This window comes from Xiphophorus maculatus, chromosome 18 (genome assembly GCF_002775205.1).
Source record: "Xiphophorus maculatus strain JP 163 A chromosome 18, X_maculatus-5.0-male, whole genome shotgun sequence".
Lineage (NCBI taxonomy): Eukaryota > Metazoa > Chordata > Actinopteri > Cyprinodontiformes > Poeciliidae > Xiphophorus > Xiphophorus maculatus.
The window spans coordinates 21,529,450-21,551,809 of record NC_036460.1 but is presented as its reverse complement, the minus strand read 5'-3'; the positions used below and the strand labels follow the sequence as shown (position 1 = coordinate 21,551,809).

At 38.4% G+C, this 22,360-nt stretch overlaps 1 protein-coding gene across 2 annotated transcripts; it reads left to right on the top strand.

The window, feature by feature from the left end:
* The first annotated feature begins 16,613 nt into the window (after positions 1-16,613).
* LOC111611945 lies at positions 16,614-22,120 on the top strand. 2 transcript variants are annotated; one of them, XM_023351006.1, is made up of 10 exons: positions 16,614-16,739; positions 16,826-17,131; positions 17,708-17,761; positions 17,872-17,907; positions 18,001-18,117; positions 18,227-18,251; positions 18,352-18,392; positions 18,474-18,524; positions 18,612-18,667; positions 20,543-22,120. In XM_023351006.1, exons 1-10 carry the CDS (start codon positions 16,691-16,693, stop codon positions 20,672-20,674), a joined length of 867 nt encoding a protein of 288 aa, XP_023206774.1. In that variant the 5' UTR covers positions 16,614-16,690; the 3' UTR covers positions 20,675-22,120. The 2 variants fall into 2 exon arrangements, with proteins under 2 accessions (XP_023206774.1, XP_023206773.1); XM_023351005.1 differs by having other exon boundaries at positions 18,612-18,715.
* Positions 22,121-22,360: the final 240 nt, after the last annotated feature.

The following is a 22,360-nucleotide window of genomic DNA, read 5'->3' as shown; positions in this document are numbered from 1 at the left end:
CTGATTTATTGCAGAAGGCTCCCGGAGGACAAAGTATAGGCTCAGAGCTGCCCAGAGGACAGTAAAAGCCAACTTGACAGCGCCCCCCTGTGGATGTAGCTGGGCACAGGCAGTTGGCATTTGTGTAATTATCAAGGTCAAAGGGCTGAGAGTTCCACGCTGCTGACACACAGAACCAACCTGAGAGGAACAAAAAGCACAAAATGACACAAATCAGGCATCATGTGACGACTTTCTCAGCGTGAGCTAAAACATGAAATCCAATGTTGCAGGAAAGGAAGCAACACAGGCCAAGGTGAGAAGGATGAGACACTGCCACTGCTGAGAAAGGAGATGACTTAATAAACCAGACAGGTGTACTTCTAGTTCCAACCTTAGAGATGTGGGTAGTATATGACTGAGGATTCTCCTGTGCATCTTTGTGCATGAATAAATGATATGTGAAAAATTATTCAAAAGCTTTTGTTGCAGCTGAGACGCTGCCTCTGTTGGGTTGTGATGTTTCATGCTTCGTGCGCAGCCTTTGTTCTCTTCTTCAAAGTCTTAAAGGCTGCTTCGGACAGGTTTGCCTGGCCCTGAAGCCAAAACAGGCTGGCACAGAGGACAACGTCCTGACACTGGGAAACTAGGCTGCGTGACTGTGACTGTGCGCTCAGAAGAAATGAACAAAGACACCATTACTCACCAGCCTTGCATTTTCCAGACACTTTGGTCAGCCGCTCCTTCTCACAGTAGTGTCCTGGAGGACAAGGCAGGCAGCTGTCCAGACTCTGAGTCATGGGCTCTGGGTTGTAGTATCCACGAGGACAAGGAAACTGGGTGGCATGCTTAGTTCCTGTATATTCAGCAAAAAAATAAATAAAAATAAAAAAAAACATTAATTTCATTCAGATATTTACAAAGCAACAAAGCTGAGGAGGGAGGTTTACTGAATAAAAAACTAAGCAGAAGTGCTTAAAATATCTCCGCCTGCTATTCCGGCCGTTTCTCAAAATGTATATGACTGATAGCCTTTTGGATGACAGTACCATCAGGACAGTAGAACCCAGGGGGACAGGGGAACTTGGTGAAGTTGTCAGTCTTTTCTGGGCAGTAATATCCTGCCGGGCAGCGGGAACACGCCGCCTGACCTGTGAGGTTGCTGTAGGTACCAGCTGAGCAGGCCACTGGGCTGAAGCTTCCCTCAGGGCAATAATGACTTGATGGACAAAGTCCTCCTTCAGAGCCTGAAGAGGAAAATTAAATTATGCTGAAATGATCACTGCTTCAAGCCTTTAATGTGATGAACCTGGTTGTAGTTGCAAGATTCCAATCACCCTCACACTTTTGAGTTTCGTGTATTTGCCAGCCATTGTTTCTCTCCTAAATGATGGTAATTTAAGATATTTCTATTCTAATGATTGATTTAATCCAAAATGTATCATTTTAATCCATCATGTTTCCAAGCTCAAAGGTGATAAAGACACCTTTTTCCTCACTGCTCAGACAAGGAGACATAAAAAAAACTCAGATACATCAGTATTCCTACTTCCTACCTGTGCTTGCTGTGTCTCCACCTGGACAATAGGATCCTGCCTGACACAGACCAGATGGACGAGTGAGTCCTGTGGTGCCACAGTACTGACCTGCTGGACATGGACTGCAACCAGAGGCTTCTGTCAGATAAAGTCTGCAAGCGGAGGAAATGTCAAGACCATCAGTGTAAACTATCTAAAGTTGGTTTAAAAAATGGATTTTACTATTTAGGTCAATGAAACCTGTCAGAGTAAGTCCCAGGTGGACAGGGCAGAGGAAGACTGGTGCCCTCGGGACAATAGCTTCCCTGCGGACATGCTCCTCCGATTCCTGTGCTGAAGTTCCCATCAGGATTCTCAAAGTTCACACCTTGCAAAGACGAGCATTTTAGTGAGGTGCACTCATTGGTTCCACTTTGTCATAACAGTGCTTGTACAGCAACAGGCCTTTTAGTTTGAGTAATAAATAATAGTGAGCATGTGATTCTAGCTATGCTGTCATACTGCTGAGGCATTTCACATTTTGTAACCAAAAGTTTTATTGTACTATGTTGGAATTCTGGGGGAGAAATATGTGATCAAAATCACTCTGTCCATCCAGTATAACTGAGCTTGAGCTGTTTTGTAAAAACAGATGGGTAAACGGGGAAGGATTAAAATAAATGCAGGCCACACTTTCCAGATTTGTATTTATTCTTTCCATTTAACATAATATTCCAATACACAATCCTATCAGATTGTGGTTGAATACTTTTTTGAGGCATGCATTATACCTGCTATGCAGTAGTACCCAGACTGACAGAGTCCAGTAGGTTCAAACAGACCCCAGTCATCACAAAAGAAACCTGCAGAAACCATTGATGAAGTTGCTGTAATGCATGAAGTCCATAACAAACCCTCTTCACATCATAATATATTTCTCATTTAGTTCATTAAATACAATTAAACTTTGAATTATTGCCTTTAATTTTTATCAATTAGTTTCAATCCATCCAGTAAATAAATTACAGCTTAATAAATTAAAATACATTTCAGCAGCACTTCTTATGTGCAGAATACCAATGAGTGCTAAAAATGATGTAACAACACTCCCACCTGCTGGACAAATGAGGCACTGCTCCACCTGACGAAGACCAAACTGAGGGCTGTATGTGCCAGGAGGGCAAGGCAAGATGCCTTCCACTCCCCCACCAAGACAGTAGTGACCCACTGGACATGGCTGGACGCCCTCTCCAGAAAGACAGTATGTCCCCGATGGACACTCATCACACATTTCTGCCCCTTTAGTCAAGAAGACAAAGAGATGTACATTTTTGTGTACGTCTTTGACACCCACTAAGCTGCTTTTTCAAGAATGTGTGTTATACCTGTACTGTTTGAGTAAGTCCCATCAGGGCAAGGGATCGGAAAAGTTGACCCTAGGGGACAATAGTGTCCAACTGGACAAATGTCCCCGGTTAAACCATCAGATGGTTTTGAAAACTTTGCGCCTCCTGAACAGTAATAACCTATAAATTAGATAAAGCAACATAACACCAAAAATTATAACAAAACTGATCAAAATAATTCGTAATTGATGCATCTTTCATTTTTATAACATTGTACTCTTTTTGGAATTGGACACATCAGTGATCGACAAAGAAACACCTGTGTCGCATAATCCTGAAGGCTGACTGAGTCCAGTGTTGTTGCAGTAGAATCCGGGTGGGCAGGCCCAACAGGAGGACAGGTTCTGGCCTCCTACTGAGATACTCCAGGTCCCCACAGGACAGGGATGTTGCTGTGGGAACTTTGTCCCCTGCAGACAGAAGTATCCTGAAGGACACACGTCACCGGTAGCAACAGATACCTGTAGGAATTAAGACAACTATCAGTCTACTTCTCAAATAATCTTAATTTCTCTCCTAATTTGCAGCAAACAAAACTGAAGAATACTAGGTGTCCTCCTCAGGGTGTCAAACATTTTGTTTAGCTAAATAATCTTGGATGTCAAAAACATGACGTTGGCTTCATCTCAAATGTTCTTTAAAGTAAGACATGTGGGCAGTTGAGGCTGGTGCCTGTCACTCATTTCCTACGCACCATCTACGGCTTTTCCAAATGAAGATCTGCAGTTATTTATTTAACAGATAGAAAGGAACAAAATATTCCTCTGGGTTTGTATTCATGCTAATGGCATGAAAATAACTGCGTAAAAGTGTGCTTAAAAGTGAAAGTCGTGTGCAGCTTGATTCATTAAAAAACAAAATCAGGACATTTCTACGTGGCACCATGCTGACAAATTGCCTGACTAGAGCAAAACTGATTTATAAGCACAAACAAGCACCTGGCAGACAGCTTGTCAAACATTTTACCCACATGAAGGAAAGAGCAGGTACAACTCAAGACACCAAAATGTTTGAAGCATATTCTTTGGGTAAATGTACAATGCCTTGTAAACGTGATCATACTCCAAAAAACCACAGTCAGGAATATCAGGATTTCTACATGATAAGCTAACACAGTGTAGGATGTATTTGTAAAGGGGGAGAAAGACAACACATGGTTTTCACAATTTTTAACTGCTAAAAATAAGTGAAGCAAGTGAATTCATCCCCTCTGATACTTTGGATTAAATCATCTGAACCACTTCTTTATGGCTGGCGCTGTATTGATTTGTGTCTGCTATATATTTTGTAGAAAACTACAAACAGGGTTTCTTGTGCTTTCACTCAATACTCATCATGTTCAGAAATGATTCTTCCAGAGCCACGATCTGTACAGTTCTTCTAGAGCAAACCATAGGTGTTTTGCTGCTTCTTTGACTGTTTCCTCCTGCCATCTTAAATAGACAGCCTTATGTTGATGTATTTGTAGTTACAATTTTTGGATCATGGATTAAACAACTTAAAGAAGAACTTAAAGTTTTAGATATTGGTTCTTAATTTAACTCTGCTTTAAATCAAAAAAAGTCTTGATGATGCTGTTTGTTCACTAATGTTCTCAATGAAACCTCTGATGTCTTCACAGAATAGCTGAATTTCTGTTATGGAACACTTTTCCAAGTCGATGCATATGATTTGATTTAAAAGCGTACATCTGAATCGTTTTGGATATTTTATCAGAACTTACAGGAGAGCTTGTGGTGGCTCCAGAAGTGCAGTAGTGGCCCGGGTCACAGAGACCCTGAGGTTTGGAGAGGCCGGCTCTGCTGCAGAATGAACCTGCTTCACATGGTCGACAATGCTTCACGTCCTCACCACTTAGCTGGTCAGAGTAAGTGCCCTGGAAAAAATGAATTATTCACCATCATTTGCACAAGCTGCATTCAGAATGTCAGTATACTAGGCAATTGCACAGAGCATAGAGTTGATGAACGCAATGGTACATTTTAGACTGCCCAAAAACGTGTTATTTCATGAGATGACAGCAGTGCAGAGGTAGCAAATGTGTAGGAAGTTTGATGCTGATCAGATTTCTTAATGCTCTAAGTAAGCTGAGACTGTTTTGAGCTTTAATGGTTCTCATCTCTACTCATTCACACAGTAGCATTTGTAATTATCAGGCAAACAATGAATTCATAAAAAATTATATTTCTGTATATAAAAAGCAACATCGAAGCAGTGAGACAGAAGCATCACAAAGAGAAAAAACATGAAGATACTGACCGAAGGACAGGGCCGTGCAGCAGAGGAGCCCGGAGAACAGTAGTGTCCTGTGGGGCAGACTGGTGACTGGGACAAGCCTGTTCGATTGCACAGCCTGCCTCCCTGACATGCCACACAGGAACCTGCACCTCGACGCTGGGAAGTTGTTTTTTTTAGCTAAAATATGCGTCGCAATTTCAAATTAGCACCATCAGATTAAATGTATTTATTACTTCCTACCGGCTGAAAAGTGCCTAAAGGACATGGCTCTGGCCTGGCTGCTCCTACCAAGGAATAAAAGCCTTCTTCTACTTCATTCTGAATTGGTGATGAAGATCCCCCAGTACAGTAGAAACCAGGAAAACAACGTCCTGAAGGTGAGGTATTGTTGGAGCCTAAACAATAAAAACTGAGATAGGGAGAGTGAGAATATGGTTGTACATGGAAATAATGTATTTGCTCTCAAAAATGGCAATTTAGTTTGAGTTGAATTACCCAGGCGGACAACTAACACACTCCTCAGGGCTGCTGAGGCCAGAGCTGTTGCTGAAAGTGCCAGACGGACAGGGGATGGGAGAGGTTGAAGACAGAGGACAGTAGCCTCCAGGGGGACATAAACCTCCCGTTGGTCCATCAGCTGGAGTCTGGACATAAATAAACAGAACACTACATGTGAAAAGGAGCAAAAATCCACTGACTCTGAAAAAAAAGATTTCCTAATATGTTAAGTAAAACATTTAGGCACTGCTGCTTCTTTCACAGCAATAACAGAATCGTACTGCAGATTTAGCTCCCACTCTGCAGTAGAAACGTTCTTTGCAGCTTCCAGAAGGCTTTGTCAGTCCAACACCGCTGCAATACTGTCCACCGCCACAAGGGGCACATTGTGAGAGCTCTCTGAGAGCAGAGAGCGAGCTGTAGGTTCCCTCGGGACAAGGCTTAGGAGCAGAGGTGCCGTCTGGACAGTAAGACCCCTGAAATGAGCAATAAATGAAATGATATGTTATGTCGATTGCGTTTTTATATAATCTGAGAGCAATTTAAGAATCTGCAATTTCTGCCTTTAAAGAGAAACGAGTGAATTTGTTTTAAAGGGATCCATGATTAGTTGTAACAATAGACTTTATTTGAGAAATATTTATTTTAGATGTAAAAAGAATACAGTAATAATACTGTAGGCTGTTAAGATTTTTTACGTTTGTTTATGGTGCAATGCTTCCTGGGCAAGTGACGTATGCTTTTTTATGTGGGAAGCGAAGCAGACTCACCTCATTATTTTTATTTTTTTTTATTTACAGTCAACAGCAACACAGTGTGGCATTGTCTAAATTTGCACCAGTCAAAAGCAATATGATAAACAACAACTCAGGTAAAGTTAGCCTTCCTGTGTTTATTGTGTAGCTTCCATTACAGAACGGGCTGAAACGCGTCATCAACCCAGCATGCATTGTGCAGGTGAAAAAATGGCAACCTCCATTGAGGAAAAATATGCCAAAAGATATAATTGTTTTAAAAGTAATTATGAGTTTTGATGTATTAGAAACAGCAATATTTCAGTTAATTGGAAAATTACAACATATTTAGGCCAACTCGTTCAACTAATTGTGGATCCCTTTAGGTCCCACCTGAGGGCAGAGTAAAGGCAGATCCATTCCCAGTTTGCTGCAGAAATGCCCAGATGGACATAAAACGCAGACTTCTCCAGTGTGACCATGCGTGTTGTTCCTGAACTTGCCAACCTGACAGGGGTATGTGTAGGGGTGGCCGGTCCCTGGGGGGCAATAGTGCCCATCAGGACATGGCTCTGTCTTTGGTATAAGAATATACACAAAACATTCACAGTGAAATACAAATAAAGATTTTAAAAACCTTATACATGCACAAGTCACTATAGACCTTGATTCATTTGCTGGCATTGCTGGTAAAAATGTACAAAAAACCTCAAAGATGCAATACTAGGGTGTTGTAAGTTAACCTTGAAAATTTGACTCTCCCACAGTGGAGCCTGCCGTGTATGCACAGGCTAGTAAGCTCCAATGGCCGGAAAACTTTTTCCTGTAAAGTAAGCTTGTTTCTCCGCCATTAAAACACGGAGAATGAACTATGGGGCAGAGTGTGAGAAGTGCATACAAGAGCAAGAGTGCTAAGTCCCTCCCCTGACTTTGATTGGTTGTTTCTGATCAAGCACAGTGCATTTCTGCAGATAGCAGTAGGACCACTGGAGGGAGCCAGAGAAGCTTGATGTTTTTCACATCTATCTAATATTTTACCGTCATGAGTCAGGACATACAAATAGTTTTAACAAATATGTAAAAATAAATAAATAAATAAACACATATTTGTATAAAGGATACCTATTGCAACTTTAAGGAAAAATATATATATTTTGTCATAGTGGTATAACTCCACACTGATAAATTTACCAACCAAACTTAATTTATGTGAACTTGCTGATTAAAATGAGGGTATCTGTTACTATTCCTCTATGCTCAATCTCCATAAATCATGGGTTTCCAAAGGGTGGCCCCTGGCCTGTTTGCAGCTGCTAGAAGGATTCTGTCTGGCCCACTACCACAATTCTGGAAAGGTGCAAACTACAAAATTGCAGAGCTTTTTTTGAAAGGCAAAAAAAGCTCCCCTATCATACAGATCCCCTATCAGACAACATTGTTTCATTAAGATATTGTACTTTCATATCATTATTGGCAAGATAAAAAAGAAAAAAATATAAACTTTCTCAGTAAATGTTTTTCCCCGTATGGCGAAAAGTTTGAACATCACAGCTCTAAACTGATCAGAGTACTGGATCCTCTCTAATGCTTTCTTCTCTTCAGCTCACCCTACACATCTTTTTACATAACTTTACAGCCTTGGAAACGGCAGCTGCTATGGAGAATCAGTGACCCAAGAACTCCTCTTTTTGCTGTACTTTTCCAACAGGTAGAGGTTTTTCTTTATGTCTGTTATCTTCACAAAACACCTGTTTTCTTGTTTTATTCCATCTGCTAAGGGAAATGGGTCACTGTGTCACTTTTATATATCAGTGAATACTAATTAGAGAAATGTAGAAACTTATGTTTTACTTGAAAGGGATTGTTTGGTTTACCAGCACATGTACCATTGGTGACTTTGTTAATAATTTTTCTTCACTTTTAATTCTTCCCACCCCGTCTCAGAACACATTTTTTAAAGGATTTTTCAATTCTGCTTGAGATCATGCTTCTGCAATCAAATTTTTTTAATTTTTTTTATTTCACACACCTTTGCCAGTAAAGCCAACAAATTTGCCCTCATCGGTGTAGTAGTTTGTAAAGTGAATAAGGCATTTCATCTTAAATTCAGTTCTTTTCTTACAGGCCTGGTGATAGGCTGCTCCTGAGGCTGCTGGGTGTAACAATACTTCCCCTTGGGGCACTGGACACACTGAGATACGTCACGCAGACCAGGAGATGTACTGTACGTCCCGTTAGGGCATGGAATGGGGTTTGGGTCCTGCGTATTTAAATTTGCAGGCAGATTAATTCAAAATGTGGTGTTATTTTATTTATATTCACTACAGTCATTTGTTTCCCTACTCCAAGACTCACAATGCCTCCTCCAGGACAGTAGAAACCTTGAGGGCAGAGCGTGGCTGATCTCTGAGGGTCTCTGGCCAAACCCTGAGAGCAGAGGAAACCAGGTGGGCACACCATGACACTCAGCATGGCCTCCTCGCTGGTGGTCTCGTTACTGCAGTAATGCCCCTGTAGGCACGGAGAGCACTCCACAGAGCCCTCATCCTACACACAAGAGAATGAGAAGAAACATTCAGGGAGTTGAAGTTAAAGATATCAACCGGCATGGAGGTGGGAGACAGCAAAACGCACACTGGCAACTTGCGAAAAAGAAATATTTGACTCTGGAAAATGCTGGAACATTAAGAAGGCCTCAAATTGGGAGGGAAAAAAAGATGATATATCAAAAGCACTATACTATCCCTCCTGCTGGCATTTACAGATGTACACAGTAGGTGAGTAATATAAGGCGATTGCATGTGGGTGGTAAATGTACCGGTAATCTAAAAATAGGACAATCAAAACCGTTTCCAGAGTGATTGGACTACACCAGCGCTGGTTTCCACTGGTGCTGTCAGTTGCCCAGTCACACTGGCTTGTGTTTAATGGGGTCTTACAGAGTAGCTGCCAGCTCCGCAGACTCTCGGGTTGATAGTGGCTGAGTAGGGACAAAAATAGCCAGCAGGGCAAGGGGAGCAGTCCTCCAGCCTTCGCCCTCCTTTCAGGCGGCGAAATGAAGAGCTGAGAGTGACAGAGCAGACATAGTTACCGAATCACAGTTTTAACACCTGCTTCATTCTCTTATCAAAAAGCACATATCTTATTTCTGATGTTCTGTTTACGCACGGAGGGCAAGGTGAGGGTTTGGAGGTTCCCAGCTGACAGAATGAACCTTCGGGACAAGTCAAGCAGTCCTCCCTGTATCTGTTGCCCATTTGGATGCTGTAGGTGCCTGCAGGGCAAGGGTACTGGGTGCCATATGCTGTCCCTGAGAAAGCAACATCCCCATAATTATATCCAAATGAAAGACTCATGACTACAGCATGAGTGAAATGTTTGCAGTATGTTGTAAAGATATTTAAACGACAATTTGCAAGTTTGTCATTTACATACAATCTTAAAAACTTTCAGAGTCAGACAGAAAAAAAAAACAAAAAACTTTTCTTTCCGTGCCTTCAACTTGTACTTGTTTACCTTCAGGGCAGTAGTGTCCAGAGTTGCATCGACCTGATGGCGCTGCAGACCCAGCCAAGCAGTACCAACCTCGAGGGCACGGCTGGCACTCTGCTTCAGCCTCCAGTCCACTTTGACTGCTCCATGTCCCCACTGGACACTTGTACTGTGTCGGAAACATCGTTCCAGGGGGACAATAATGTCCAGCAAAACAAAGAAGTGGCGGTCTTTGAATACCACCTGTTCCTGAAACAGCAGAAATGAAAAAATAAGAATCGCCAATGTAATAAGAAAAATTTTATGTTTTGCAGAAAAGATAAATAATCCATTCTTAAATCTTCAAATATTGCTGTTGATGCGTTTGCAGTGCCTCGTACCCCTTAAACTTTCTCAGATGTTGTCACATGGCAAAATTCTATATAATTTAATTGAATTTCAGTTTTATATTTTAAAACAACACAAAATAATGCGTAACTGTGAAGTAGTCTACAATACCTAGTCAAAATGTTTCACAAAAATCCTGCAATCACAGCTGCAAGTCTTTTGGCAAAATCTTGGCCAACTTTTCAAAATTAGACTCAAAATTGTTTGCCCAATTGTTTTTCTTTACTGATAGGATTATAGTCAATTCAAACAGGTCTTACCAAAGATTTTTATTTGGATTAAGGCCTTGTTCTCCATATAATAGTTTATTTACTAATGTTCCCTAACAGACCTCTGAGATCTTTATTGAACAACTCAATTTATGCTGAATTCAAAGATAAATTTTGTTTAGGAGTACCAGAATTAAAGAGCCTGTACTTTAATGAATGCCATGACTTTTATGAGTAAAATGCTTAAATCCTATTTCTTATGCTTCACTATAATGCATGTGTATCCCATCAAATCAAAAGAAAATATATTGACATTTGTAACAAAAGTAGAAAATTTCAAGCAGCATGAATACTTTGTAACAGACTGTAAATTAGAATGAGATGTCACTATTCTATGTTTGTAAGGCATAAAAAAAGACTTTGCTTTTCCTGATGCAAGTCCTTTTAAGAACCTGCTGAACATGAAAACGTAACCTCTCAGACAGGCGTATTGTGCTGGGCACAGCTGACACTGTGAGCGATCAGTAAGGTTGATGCGATTGCTAAATGCTCCCGGAGGGCAGGCGTTGGCTGGTGCGTTGGGTTTTGATGAGCCAGGAGGACACACGAACCTATGAAGACAAATCCCTTAAAACTGCTCTTTCTCACCATACTTAAAGTACCAAAGCCATCAGTATACGGAAGCATTCTTGATTAAATATTTTCATGTTTCTGAACAGGTTGCTTACCCAGGCATGCAGTCTACATCTGGAGCCTTTAGAGCTATCTGTGTGCAGGCCTTCCCCGGGTAGCATTCTCTGCAATCAGTCACCTCATCCTGCCCCTCTAAGGGGTTGAAGGACCCTGATGGACAGGGCATCGGGTCGCTGGTCCCCTTAGGACAGTAGAAACCAGGTGGACATTTAAGACAGTCCTTCACACCTGGAAGAAAAAGTTAGAATACTGAAGTCAGTGTAGGTCTGTTACATAAACCTACTTTGTTATGTTAAGTTATGTGTTTTTTCTCATTAGCTTTTTTCTTTTTAATCAGTTTGTTTCTTTCTGCCCTCTTTGGCATCTGTCCATTGCGGTTTTCCATCTAGATATTGTGGTTTCTCAGGGGAACCTTTAGCAACTGAGTAATTTATGCAATCACTGAGCATTTCACCTCATGAAAAGATTGGACTAGTGTAAAAATATTCAATTATAGTTTGCAAAACTTTAGAAAATAAAATCAAAGATTGAATTAAATTAAATGTAAGCAAAATATAGGCATCTAAAAACCAAACAACAGTGGAAGAAGTTTTTAATTTACAGCAAAAGGTTTGCTAACGTGTCACTTCTTTATGTAATTTTCAACAAAAATAAGTATATGTATATATGAACAATTCTGGTCTGATGTTTACAAATACTAATGTGTGTGGATACCTTATTAATTTGGAGTTTTTAATGATTTGATGTGAACCATTTTTATTCCAGGGTGAAATATTCTTCTATTGTTGTTCAGAACAACTGACTGAAATCTTCTCATACACCCCCACAGGACGGTAAAGGATGTACCATTACCACAGCTGTTGTCCAGCTTTCATAAAATCTCCATCAATTTGGTTAAATATTGTAGCTACTCTCATTTTAAAATAGTCCACAGATTGTTAACGATATTGAGGTCAGAGTCTAAAAAAGTTGAAACAAATTATATTTTGATCCCAAAAACTTCTTAAGATTGGTTTGGGGACAAACCAGCTGACCTTAAGCCTGATGAAAGGCCCTGACCTCAGCTCTTAATTGTTAACCATCCTTGAAATGGAAGGTTTATAACATAAAATCTCCATATTTGAATTAAATATTTCAGTCTTGTTAATAACAGTGGTTAAATATCAAATCAGAATAATGCCACAATCTTATTGATGGCCTCAAAAAGCATACTACTCAATTAAATGAGGTGTATATGAAAATATTTGAGCCTGTGTGCATAACTTCAGAACTGTGAAGAAGCACAGTTTAAATACAGTCCAAAATCAACATGACATGCTTATGGTGTCTGAACTTCTGACTGAAACTGCCCATGTTGAAAACTCACTTATGGCTCCTTGGTGAGGGGTGAAGGTGCCTGATGGACAAGTCACTTCCTCCACTGTGCCAGCTGGACAGAACCTTCCTCTAGCACAGGGCAAACCTGGACCTGAAGATCCTGTTTAAGGTAAAACACGAAGCATAAAACGTTTGGAAAAACCTCATTGAACTTTGAGGAAGTCTTTCACAAGTACAGCGTATTTTAAAAAATGAACTCTGTTCACAATGTCTGTTGTTGAAACGTTTTAACTACCTTTGTGTGTGGGAGGGGCAGATAAGGGAGTGTGTGTGTGTGTTTTCTTCAAGTGAGAAACATTTACTTTCTGGGACATGTTTTATTTGTATTTCAGTATCTGTTGCTCCAGTGAAGTGAGTTTTATCAGAACAAAGACTAACCTGCGGGACAGAAGCGTCCCTCTTTGCATCTTTTACAGGCTGCCCTACTTGTGTGACCCAGTTGTTCCCCTGATGTACCAGCAGGACAAGGTGACCCATGAGGGGTGGCGGTGCCCTCTTCACAGTAATAGCCCTGTGGGCACATGAACTGGGAGGAGGGTCTCTGTGAGCTCCCTTCCAGACAGTAAAACCCTTGAGAAAAGTATTTATAGATTAGAAAAACATTTTGTAAAGGACACAGCCTGTATGGTAAGATAATATTTCTAGAGATGGAAAACATTTAGTTCTTTCGGCTTGAGAAACTGCAATTAGAAAGTTTAAAGCCCACAGAATTTGTCCAAATCTTTGGAGTTAAAAACATTTAGAGAGCTTGATAGAGCTGTACCGGCAGGGCAGATTGCACAGTCTTTCAGTCTCTGCAGACCTTCTTTAGGACCATAACTCCCTGCAGGACAGGGTACAGCTACACCTCCCACACAATAATGACCTAACAACGAGATAAACAAGAACCAACTCATGTTTGGTTTCTTTCTGGAAGCAAAAAAAAAAAAAAACCTACTAAAATATTAACGCAATATTTAACACTAACCCTTTGGACAGGCAATACAATCTCCATCTTCCTTTACAGGCTTGTAGGTTCCCGGTCTACAGGTGTTGGCTTGACCAGATCTGTACACAGACTGGCTCCAGTGGGGTGCCACAGCGCCCCCACACTGCAAGGATGTATCATTACATCTACGGCAGGAAGTCTGTCCAGGTGTGGAGGTCCAACCAGAAGGACAGGGAAGTGGCTGTGACATCCCACTGTTTGGACAGTAATTTCCTACAGCAGCCATAAGGCACAATCTTAGGTATTGTGGCACATATTTATGACATTTAACTATCAAATAGAACAGACGCAATAGCTAAAGAGAAGCAATATTGTCTAGAAGTACTACCTGCGGGGCACTGTAGACACAAAGCCGTACAAACAGTGGAGTAAAAACCCGGGAAACACTCAATACATTCAGTGTGATCCACGTCGGGCTCCTTTCCAGGTGCACACTGTGAGCACATAAAAACCGTAAAAAAACAAGTAAATTTTCTTTTTGTGCAGCAAGCTGTAGAAGCGTTTTCAATTCTTTTCACGTCTTTAATGGTTGATGGTGACCTTATAAGGAAGCCCAAACTTGCAAACAGAATCAAAAGGGCAGGTCAGACACTGTAGGACCCCTTCGGGTGAATGTTGTCCTGCTGGGCATAAATAAAGTGTTCCATTGGTGACGTCACATGAAAAACCTGCAGGACACAGCCGGCAATCCACTCTGTCCTCTGAACTGATCAGGCCTGGAATACAAGGCTGCAACATACAGCAAATAGCAATGAGCTCACATAAAAGCACATAATTTAAACAAATATGAATTTGGGCAGTAAGTATATATATAAATATAGAAAGATTTGGATTTATATTCAGCTTTCTGAGTTCAAGCTTGGCATAACCACCTTTTTGCTGCAGTTACAGGTGCTTGCTTTTTGCGATATGTTTCTAGAAGCTTTGCACACCTATAGACTGAAATGTTTATCAAGTCATCTGAACAAAATAGCGAAAGCTCAGTCAGAATGGAGGCACATTAGTTCAAATCATGCCACTGATTTTCTATTCAAACCTTTCAAAGCCGTTTGTTCACCAGTGCTCTTTTACAAATGTAATATGAATCAACCTTGAATTTTTGCTTTTTAATCTCCAAACACGTGTGGTTTTCTGCTCACTAAAGTTAACCAGGGTAATTTTGTCACTTAGCCAAAATAAAGTAGCTTTTCTATAACATTCCAAACGATTGTAGTATTGTTGTTTTCAACTATTTGCCATCTGCAACATTAATGACCTTATATGAGACAAAAAATAAAGGCTCATAAAGAACAGCCATTTTACTTTATTTTAATTAAAATAACCCGTAATTGTGTAATTTCTATGTTAACTATGTGAACTGTATTACCAAAACACAAATTGCAGCTGCGTTTGAAGGATTTTGTTTAGTGTTACTAAAGAACGTGGGGGTTAGTTATGGAAGTTATGAAAACAAATGGACCCCACATTTTAGATTTGAAAACCATATATAATTTTCCTACTTCTATGTGTTAGTCACAACCTATCACATTAAATCCTGATAAAATACATCTGAATTTGTGATTGTAAAGTAACAAAAGTTTGGGAAGTTGAAGGAGCATCCAAATTTTTGAAAGCACTGCAACTTTAACTACAACATTTCGGTGTCAAAATGTTTGGAAAACTTTTCTCCTTGATTATATTTAATTCAGTGTTATAACAAGTAAAATTGTAGGGAAAGGGTTATTTGAATGTAAATCATACCTTTTGGGCTTAAGCAATCAAAGGCTTGTGAAAAAGTGTTTTACCTTGCAGTCATCGATGCTGATTTTCCCTGTGTAGAGGTTGAATGTTCCTGCTGGACATCGATTTGGTGCAGATACATTTCCAGGGCAGCTATAGAGCAGAAATAAAGTAGGTGAAACATCATTAATTATTAATTTATTCTATCCCATGTAAAAAAAAAAAAAAAAAAAAAACTAATAAAATTCTGTCCTATAGTTTAAAATATGCCTGACGACTTACAAATGACCAGAAGGACAATCCAAACAAAGCTGCTGGTTGAAGTACTTTCCTTCTGGACACACACCAACATACACTTCATCATTGAGGATAAGATCTGCACTCCCCTCTGCGACTTCTCACACCAAAACAGGGAGAATGTAGGAATTGGTCATTATGTTGATAAATGCACTTTAGGAAATAATAAAAGCATGAAGATTGTTTTTCTTACCTGAAGCAGCTCCAGGTTGGAAGAGCAGCAGAATAACCCCAGGAGCTAAAACACATAGCAAATACATAGCCCTCACCAAGCACATCATATCTGGATGTCTAATCCTGTACACAAGAGCATGTTACAGGTTTTCTCCATTTCCAGAGCACAGCATTTTGGTCTAATCCTACATGGATAAATGTTTAGAGCCTGAAAGTGAAATGAGCACGAAATGTGATTCCCAGGTGGTGACTCAAGCTGACAGTGATGTGCAATTAGGTTCTGTAACTGTATCTGTGACTTTCATTATGCATGAGCAAGTGCAAACGCTAGCCTAGTTGTTTCTGTTAGTGGATCACAGCAAATTATTTATGCTACCCATGAGCTGTCATTCACTGTAAGTAGGAGATTTAAGACATAGAATATATCAAAGTAATTTATTTGCATGGAATAAATGGATGCAAACAAGGTACATTTTGTTTTCCCAGGGAAATAATTGAAAAATACATAATTCAAATATAGAGAAGCATCAAAAGTTGACTACAGCTATTGCTGGAGCAGACACAAAGCTACAAAAGCAAATGACACCCTCAGCCTTCCTGCATTAACATGTGCTGTGAGGCCTTTAAAAAGCTTGGTGTCAACTGCATGAACATAATATTAATCCACAAATAAAAAACTTTATCTTCAGTAAAAAAAAAACTAAAAAAAAACATTATTGCATAATTGTGTTCCATGATGCGTTTACCCTATTTGTTTTTTAACAGCATTTTTCTGACAGGAAGCCAGATGCGATGTATGGAAAGTTGTGCATTATTTTTGCACACCCCTGAATCCTTTTGAACACCACTTCCTGTACCCGAACTCAAGAGGAGAAACATATATGTGGGTATGTGCAGGTGCAACCAACAGCAGGCTGCAAGAACACAGGGTATTTTATGTTTGAATAAAAGGAACAAAGAAATAAGAAAAAAAGGAGCGGCAATGCAGGTCTTAGTCTACTTAACCATACTCTTCCTTTCAGTTCTAAAAGGTAAAACAATTATTCCTAATGTTTCATCTTCAATTATAACATAACTTCTATTTCTCTAATGTAACTACATTATTCTCTCTTTGCAGGTAGTGTGATTTCTGAAAATGCAAAGGCACCCACTGATTACAAGATGGTAAGACAGGGGCAAAGTCTCATGCTGAGCTGCACCTATAACTGCTCGGCTGGATTTGTCCGCGGCTCCTGGAGGACAGAGTCTGATATCGCTCCTTGTAACACAACTAAAAGTAATGACAGCTTTTGCACTGTGTCCATCTGCCTATCAAACATTTCTACTCATGATACAGAGAAGAACTACAGTTGCTACACAGAAGACACAGAGGACCCTAATCTCACAAAAACAACAGTTCACACTGTTTTCCTTCGACTTCAAGGTATGCAATGCTCTATCTATCTATCTATCTATCTATCTATCTATCTATCTATCTATCTATCTATCTATCTATCTATCTATCTATCTATCTATCTATCTATCTATCTATCTATCTATCTATCTATCTATCTATCTATCTATCTATCTATCTATCTATCTATCTATCTATCTATCTATCTATCTATCTATCTATCTATCTATCTATCTATCTATCTATCTATCTATCTATCTATCTATCTATCTATCTATAAATATATATATAAATATATATATAAATATATATATATATAAATATAATATATATATAGATAGATAGATAGATAGATAGATAGATAGATAGATAGATAGATAGATAGATAGATAGATAGATAGATAGATAGATAGATAGATAGATAGATAGATAGATAGATAGATAGATAGATAGATAGATAGATAGATAGATAGATAGAATAGATAGATAGATAGATAGATAGATAGATAGATAGATAGATAGATAGATAGATAGATAGATAGATAGATATAACATAAGTTGTGTAAGAAACCAAGGACTGAATCACCCTTTCTCTTGTATTTGTAGCTCAAGACACTGTCCCAAAATGGACAAGTAACCCAAACAATCTTCTTGAAAATAGTGAGAAGCCTTTCTAATGTCTAATACAAAATATTCTATATTTGCAACAATTATTTGAACAGTTTTTGATTAATCCATATGCTTTAATACAATGATCTTAATTATCTTAGCATCGCTTCCTACTGAATCAGGGACTTCAAACAGAGGTGAGGCAGTATCAAAAACAAAAACATTCTAAATGATAAAAAAAATGTTTTTACATTTAAGAAATTCTAATACATCTGTTTTTATGACAACAGGACAGTTTAATGTAATGAAGGTTTTGGCAGCGGTAACCGTCACAGTGGCCATGGTTCTTGCAGCTTTGGCCATCTTCTTGTGCGTAAATCGCAACAAGCCCATCTGGAAGGGTAGAGGTGATTACAATGTAATATTCTTTTGCAAAAAATATGTGTAAATCCTAGATGAAAGCATGAAAAATGCACAGATTTTAATGTAGTGTGACAGCAATGCCTCTCATTCCAGGGGAGCGGGTTGTGTCCAAATCATGGTGAGCCGTCTAAGCTCATATTTGTTCGCATTTCTGCACGATTAACAGTGAAATCTGTGATTTAGATTTTACAAATCATCATTATTTTCAATTTTTCCAGCTCATCTCAATCCCCAAATGCTGTCCTCCTACCAGTAAAAGGTAAAACACCAAAAATATCAGATAAATAAAAAGCATACAGAAAGAGCTCTTCAGCTAACGCTTGCCATCTTCTCCATCCAGGGACGCTATCAACACAAAGTGAGAAAATAACCTTACGAATTCCTCTGCCTGGTAAGACAAACACGCAGAACCATCTGAATTATAGTCCATATGTTGGCTAATATTTACAAGTAAAATGCGTTGTTCTGTTTGACCCAGACAATGAGGAGGACACAGAGGTTCCATATGCAGACATAATGATCACCGTCCGAGGGGTCAGTACACCCGAGCTCACTAAGGTTGGCTACTTAGGAACAGGAGAGGTGAGAGACAAAGCAAGACAAGCTCAAACCTATGAACTGACCTATCATTCCATCTCCATCTTTATTGCACAGGAGGGTTTACCAAAAAACTTGTAGTTTTTTATTTTACTTTTTAAATATAGTCTCTATATGATAATTAGGCTTTTGCAAATATATGCTTAGTTTATGTTATCTAGTGCTAAAGTGCTGCTTTATTTTCTGTTTTATTGCTACATTAGATGTGTCATTAGCTACAAGAATCATAAGAGAATTTGACAGATATTGCTGCTTTTGTTTCGATCCACCTTACTGCATGCAAGACATTTCAGAAGAAATGTTTTACTTTGTGTGTTAGTTAGTTTTTTTATTTCCAAATATTTATGGATTTTAGAATTATACATATTTAGTTGGCAGTACAAATTGCTCATAAATTTGCATCAGTTGTTAAGCAACATTGATGGCTTAGCTTGTATGCATTTTGATTTGGTTAAGTACATTAAAACACAACCATTTTCAGCACAGACAAGCAAAAAAAAAACAATGACTTTTGTCCATTTAGGCTATGGAGAACCTCAGTGCAGTCGTCAATTTATAAATGAGTTATTTTACAGCATGACTCGTATATAGTGGATCTTAAAAGTGTCAAACTATCAGATACTCCGATGAAAAAGAGTAGATCAGGATCATTTAAAAAATGTTCTACGACTTCTACATGATGTATATCTTGAGAAATTCAACTAAACAACCAAAGGAAATATTTCAGAGAAATAAAAAAAATAAAAATGGGGGTAATCGTCCAAATGCGTACGTGCGCACACATTTAGATACCTTTGTCTTGTGCACTTCCCTATCCAGTGTTAGAAATCAGCCCATCTAGATAAACCTCAAACCTCAATAGAAAACAAGCCAGATCACATTAGAATTGGTGGTCATCTTGTTTAATGTTTCCCTATAGGTATTTTGGTGATTCAACTTTTGGTGATGAGCTCTGAGTCTCTGAGATTGGAAAGCCTCTTTGACATTAGTCTTTCTTTCCCTCCACATATTTTCTATCAGATTCAAATCAGAAGTCTGGCTAACCAGCTCCAAAACGTTAATGTAACTTCCAAAAAGAAGAAAAAAGTAGAGAAATTTAAGATTATTTTACACCTAAACGTGGAAAGGGTAAAAACTGTTTTTATCTTAACTGTACATTATATCCAATTACGTACATAAATTAAGCTTCAGCTGTCTTAGTATGAGTTTTCTGACGTCTGCAAATTTGCATCCGTTATGCCGTTACAGAAAAATAAACTTCAAGAAAATACAAAGGGTTCAAGATGAATTGTTTTTCCATTTTAGTTAATCCAAGCATAGATGAAAATCAGCAAGACCTTTTTGACAATATATCAAGTGATAAGAAAAAGGGTTGCCTATAGCCAAACCTAGAACAGTTTGGGTTCCCCTGTGGACTTTCAGTTTGAGTTAGATTGGGTGTCTTAAAGTCAATATGTGGTAAGCTTATCGACTTCCAACAAAAAACAACTGAATCTTCCAGCAAAGTATCAATTGAAAGATTTGCACACTTGTGCATTCAAGTTATTGCAGTTTTTTATTTCATGTAATTTTCACCTCATATAGACTATTTGTGTGTTTTTCTGTTGTTTTTTCATGGTTAATTTCTTTTTTTTTTACATTGTAAAACAGAGGTCTGTAATCTTTTGAGTCAAGGAAACTTGTAGCTTGTTGTTATTAAGTGGTTGTGATTTTTAAATATACCGTTTAATTTAGTGTGTATTTGCAGGATTTTTAGTAGAGATTCAATACTTAATTGTGAAACAAGTTGTTTTTTTTCTGGTTTATGTGCAGTGGCGGGGAGATGAACCAAGATGCCACCTGCAGGCCTCGCGTTCAGCTGACAGACTGCATGTTCCCCAGCCCAGAGAGGTCAGCCGCAAGATGAGCACCAACTCTGAGTATGCGGTTATCACATATGCCTGACCATAAGCACTTCAGCCTGCCTTTCACTGGACCATGTGGTCCAGGAAGCATCCACCGTACCTCGGTAAATTTTCCAATCACATTTCAGAAACTTACATTTAACTGTGTAAACCGTGATTCAAATACTCCTGTTAATGCTTTTTGCAAGGTCTATTAAATCAAGTGCTGCTTAAAATGCAGAGGTGATAAAACGCAAATAGAGAGTAATCATGGACAACAGAGCACAGGTTCTTTCTTGTTTTTCTGATGCTTTTCACTCTGACAACACCAGGCCTACATATGGACAACATGCATTAAGTGTATAAGATGATTCAGTTAAGTTTTAATGCATTCTTTTTATCTTCACATGGATCATTCTAAAGGGACAAATAATTATACTTGAGAAAAAAACGTTTCAAAGATGGTTTTGTACAATTAAAAGACAAACCCTGAACAAATTTTTGAAAGACCAAATCCTCTTTCTGCTTATTTGGAGTTTCAAAATCTTACATTAAAAAAAGAGCTTGCATTAAGCCCCTAAAATACTCACAACATAATATGTTTGTGCCAATCCACATGCATTCTGAGTTGTCTTTTCTTGGGATTTTGTAGAAGCAGCATTTTGTTCACATAACCTCTGTGCCAGGGATACATTAGCCTACACACAGCTATTTCAGCACCCAGTAGAGGCTTATTGTGCAGGTCTGCTGTAAAGGGAGGATGGAAAATAGATACTTATGCATCTTCTCTGGTTAAAATGTTGTAAATGTTCTTGTTAGTCTTGTGCAAAAATAAAATAAAATAAAAAAACAGGGAGACCTATTTTGCTACAGCAGATAAACAGCTAAAAATAAAACTTCTTGAATAAGGAAATTGGGCAAATAAACATTTTTTTAAAATCAGGATTGTGTAAATAATCAAGATTGTCTTTAAACAAAATTGTGCCAATCTGATAACTGAATAACTGCAAGAAAAACTAACTGATTGTAAATTAAATATAAATGTAAATACATTAAATGTTTCAGCAGATGAAATCCACATGTATAGCACATTGTTAATACAGCGTTTTATGTCTAGTAAAAGTTCACGATATTTATGATAAGTTGTATTTACTCTTTCAAACCTGAAAGCCCCAAGTTAAGCAAACCGTGATTTTTTTATGTTAATCACAATGAAGTACATGATAATTTTGTAGAAGTAGACTTGAAAATTCAGAAAACAACTTGTTTTTGTGTGGATACGATCCTCCATTATGAGAAGTTTTGTTTTGTTTTGGTGTTCTTTGAACAAATCCAGGATTACCGCAGTTACCTATTGTTTAAAAACATCTTAAATTACTCATTTTCTCTTTTTCAATAAAAAAAAGAAAATGGGGATAATCAATAATCATTTTTTCATTAAAAGCTATGTTATGTTCATCTTATACAATTGTGAAAGTCATTTTTTGTAATATACGCTTTAGTATTATTTGATTTTTTTATACACATTTATTTAAAAAAAAATGTTTTTTATGAATGTATCATTGATTTTTTTTTCTAAGTCTATTAAAAATACAAAACCTGTTTATAGGTATTTCTATTTGCCTGTATTATCATGTTATGTCTGAAATAAAGATTTTTTTTTTATTGAACTATGCTGGAATGTGTTGCGTCAAACATGACCCTTATTTGTCTCCGTACTTGGAACCGTTGCTAAGTAACAGATATC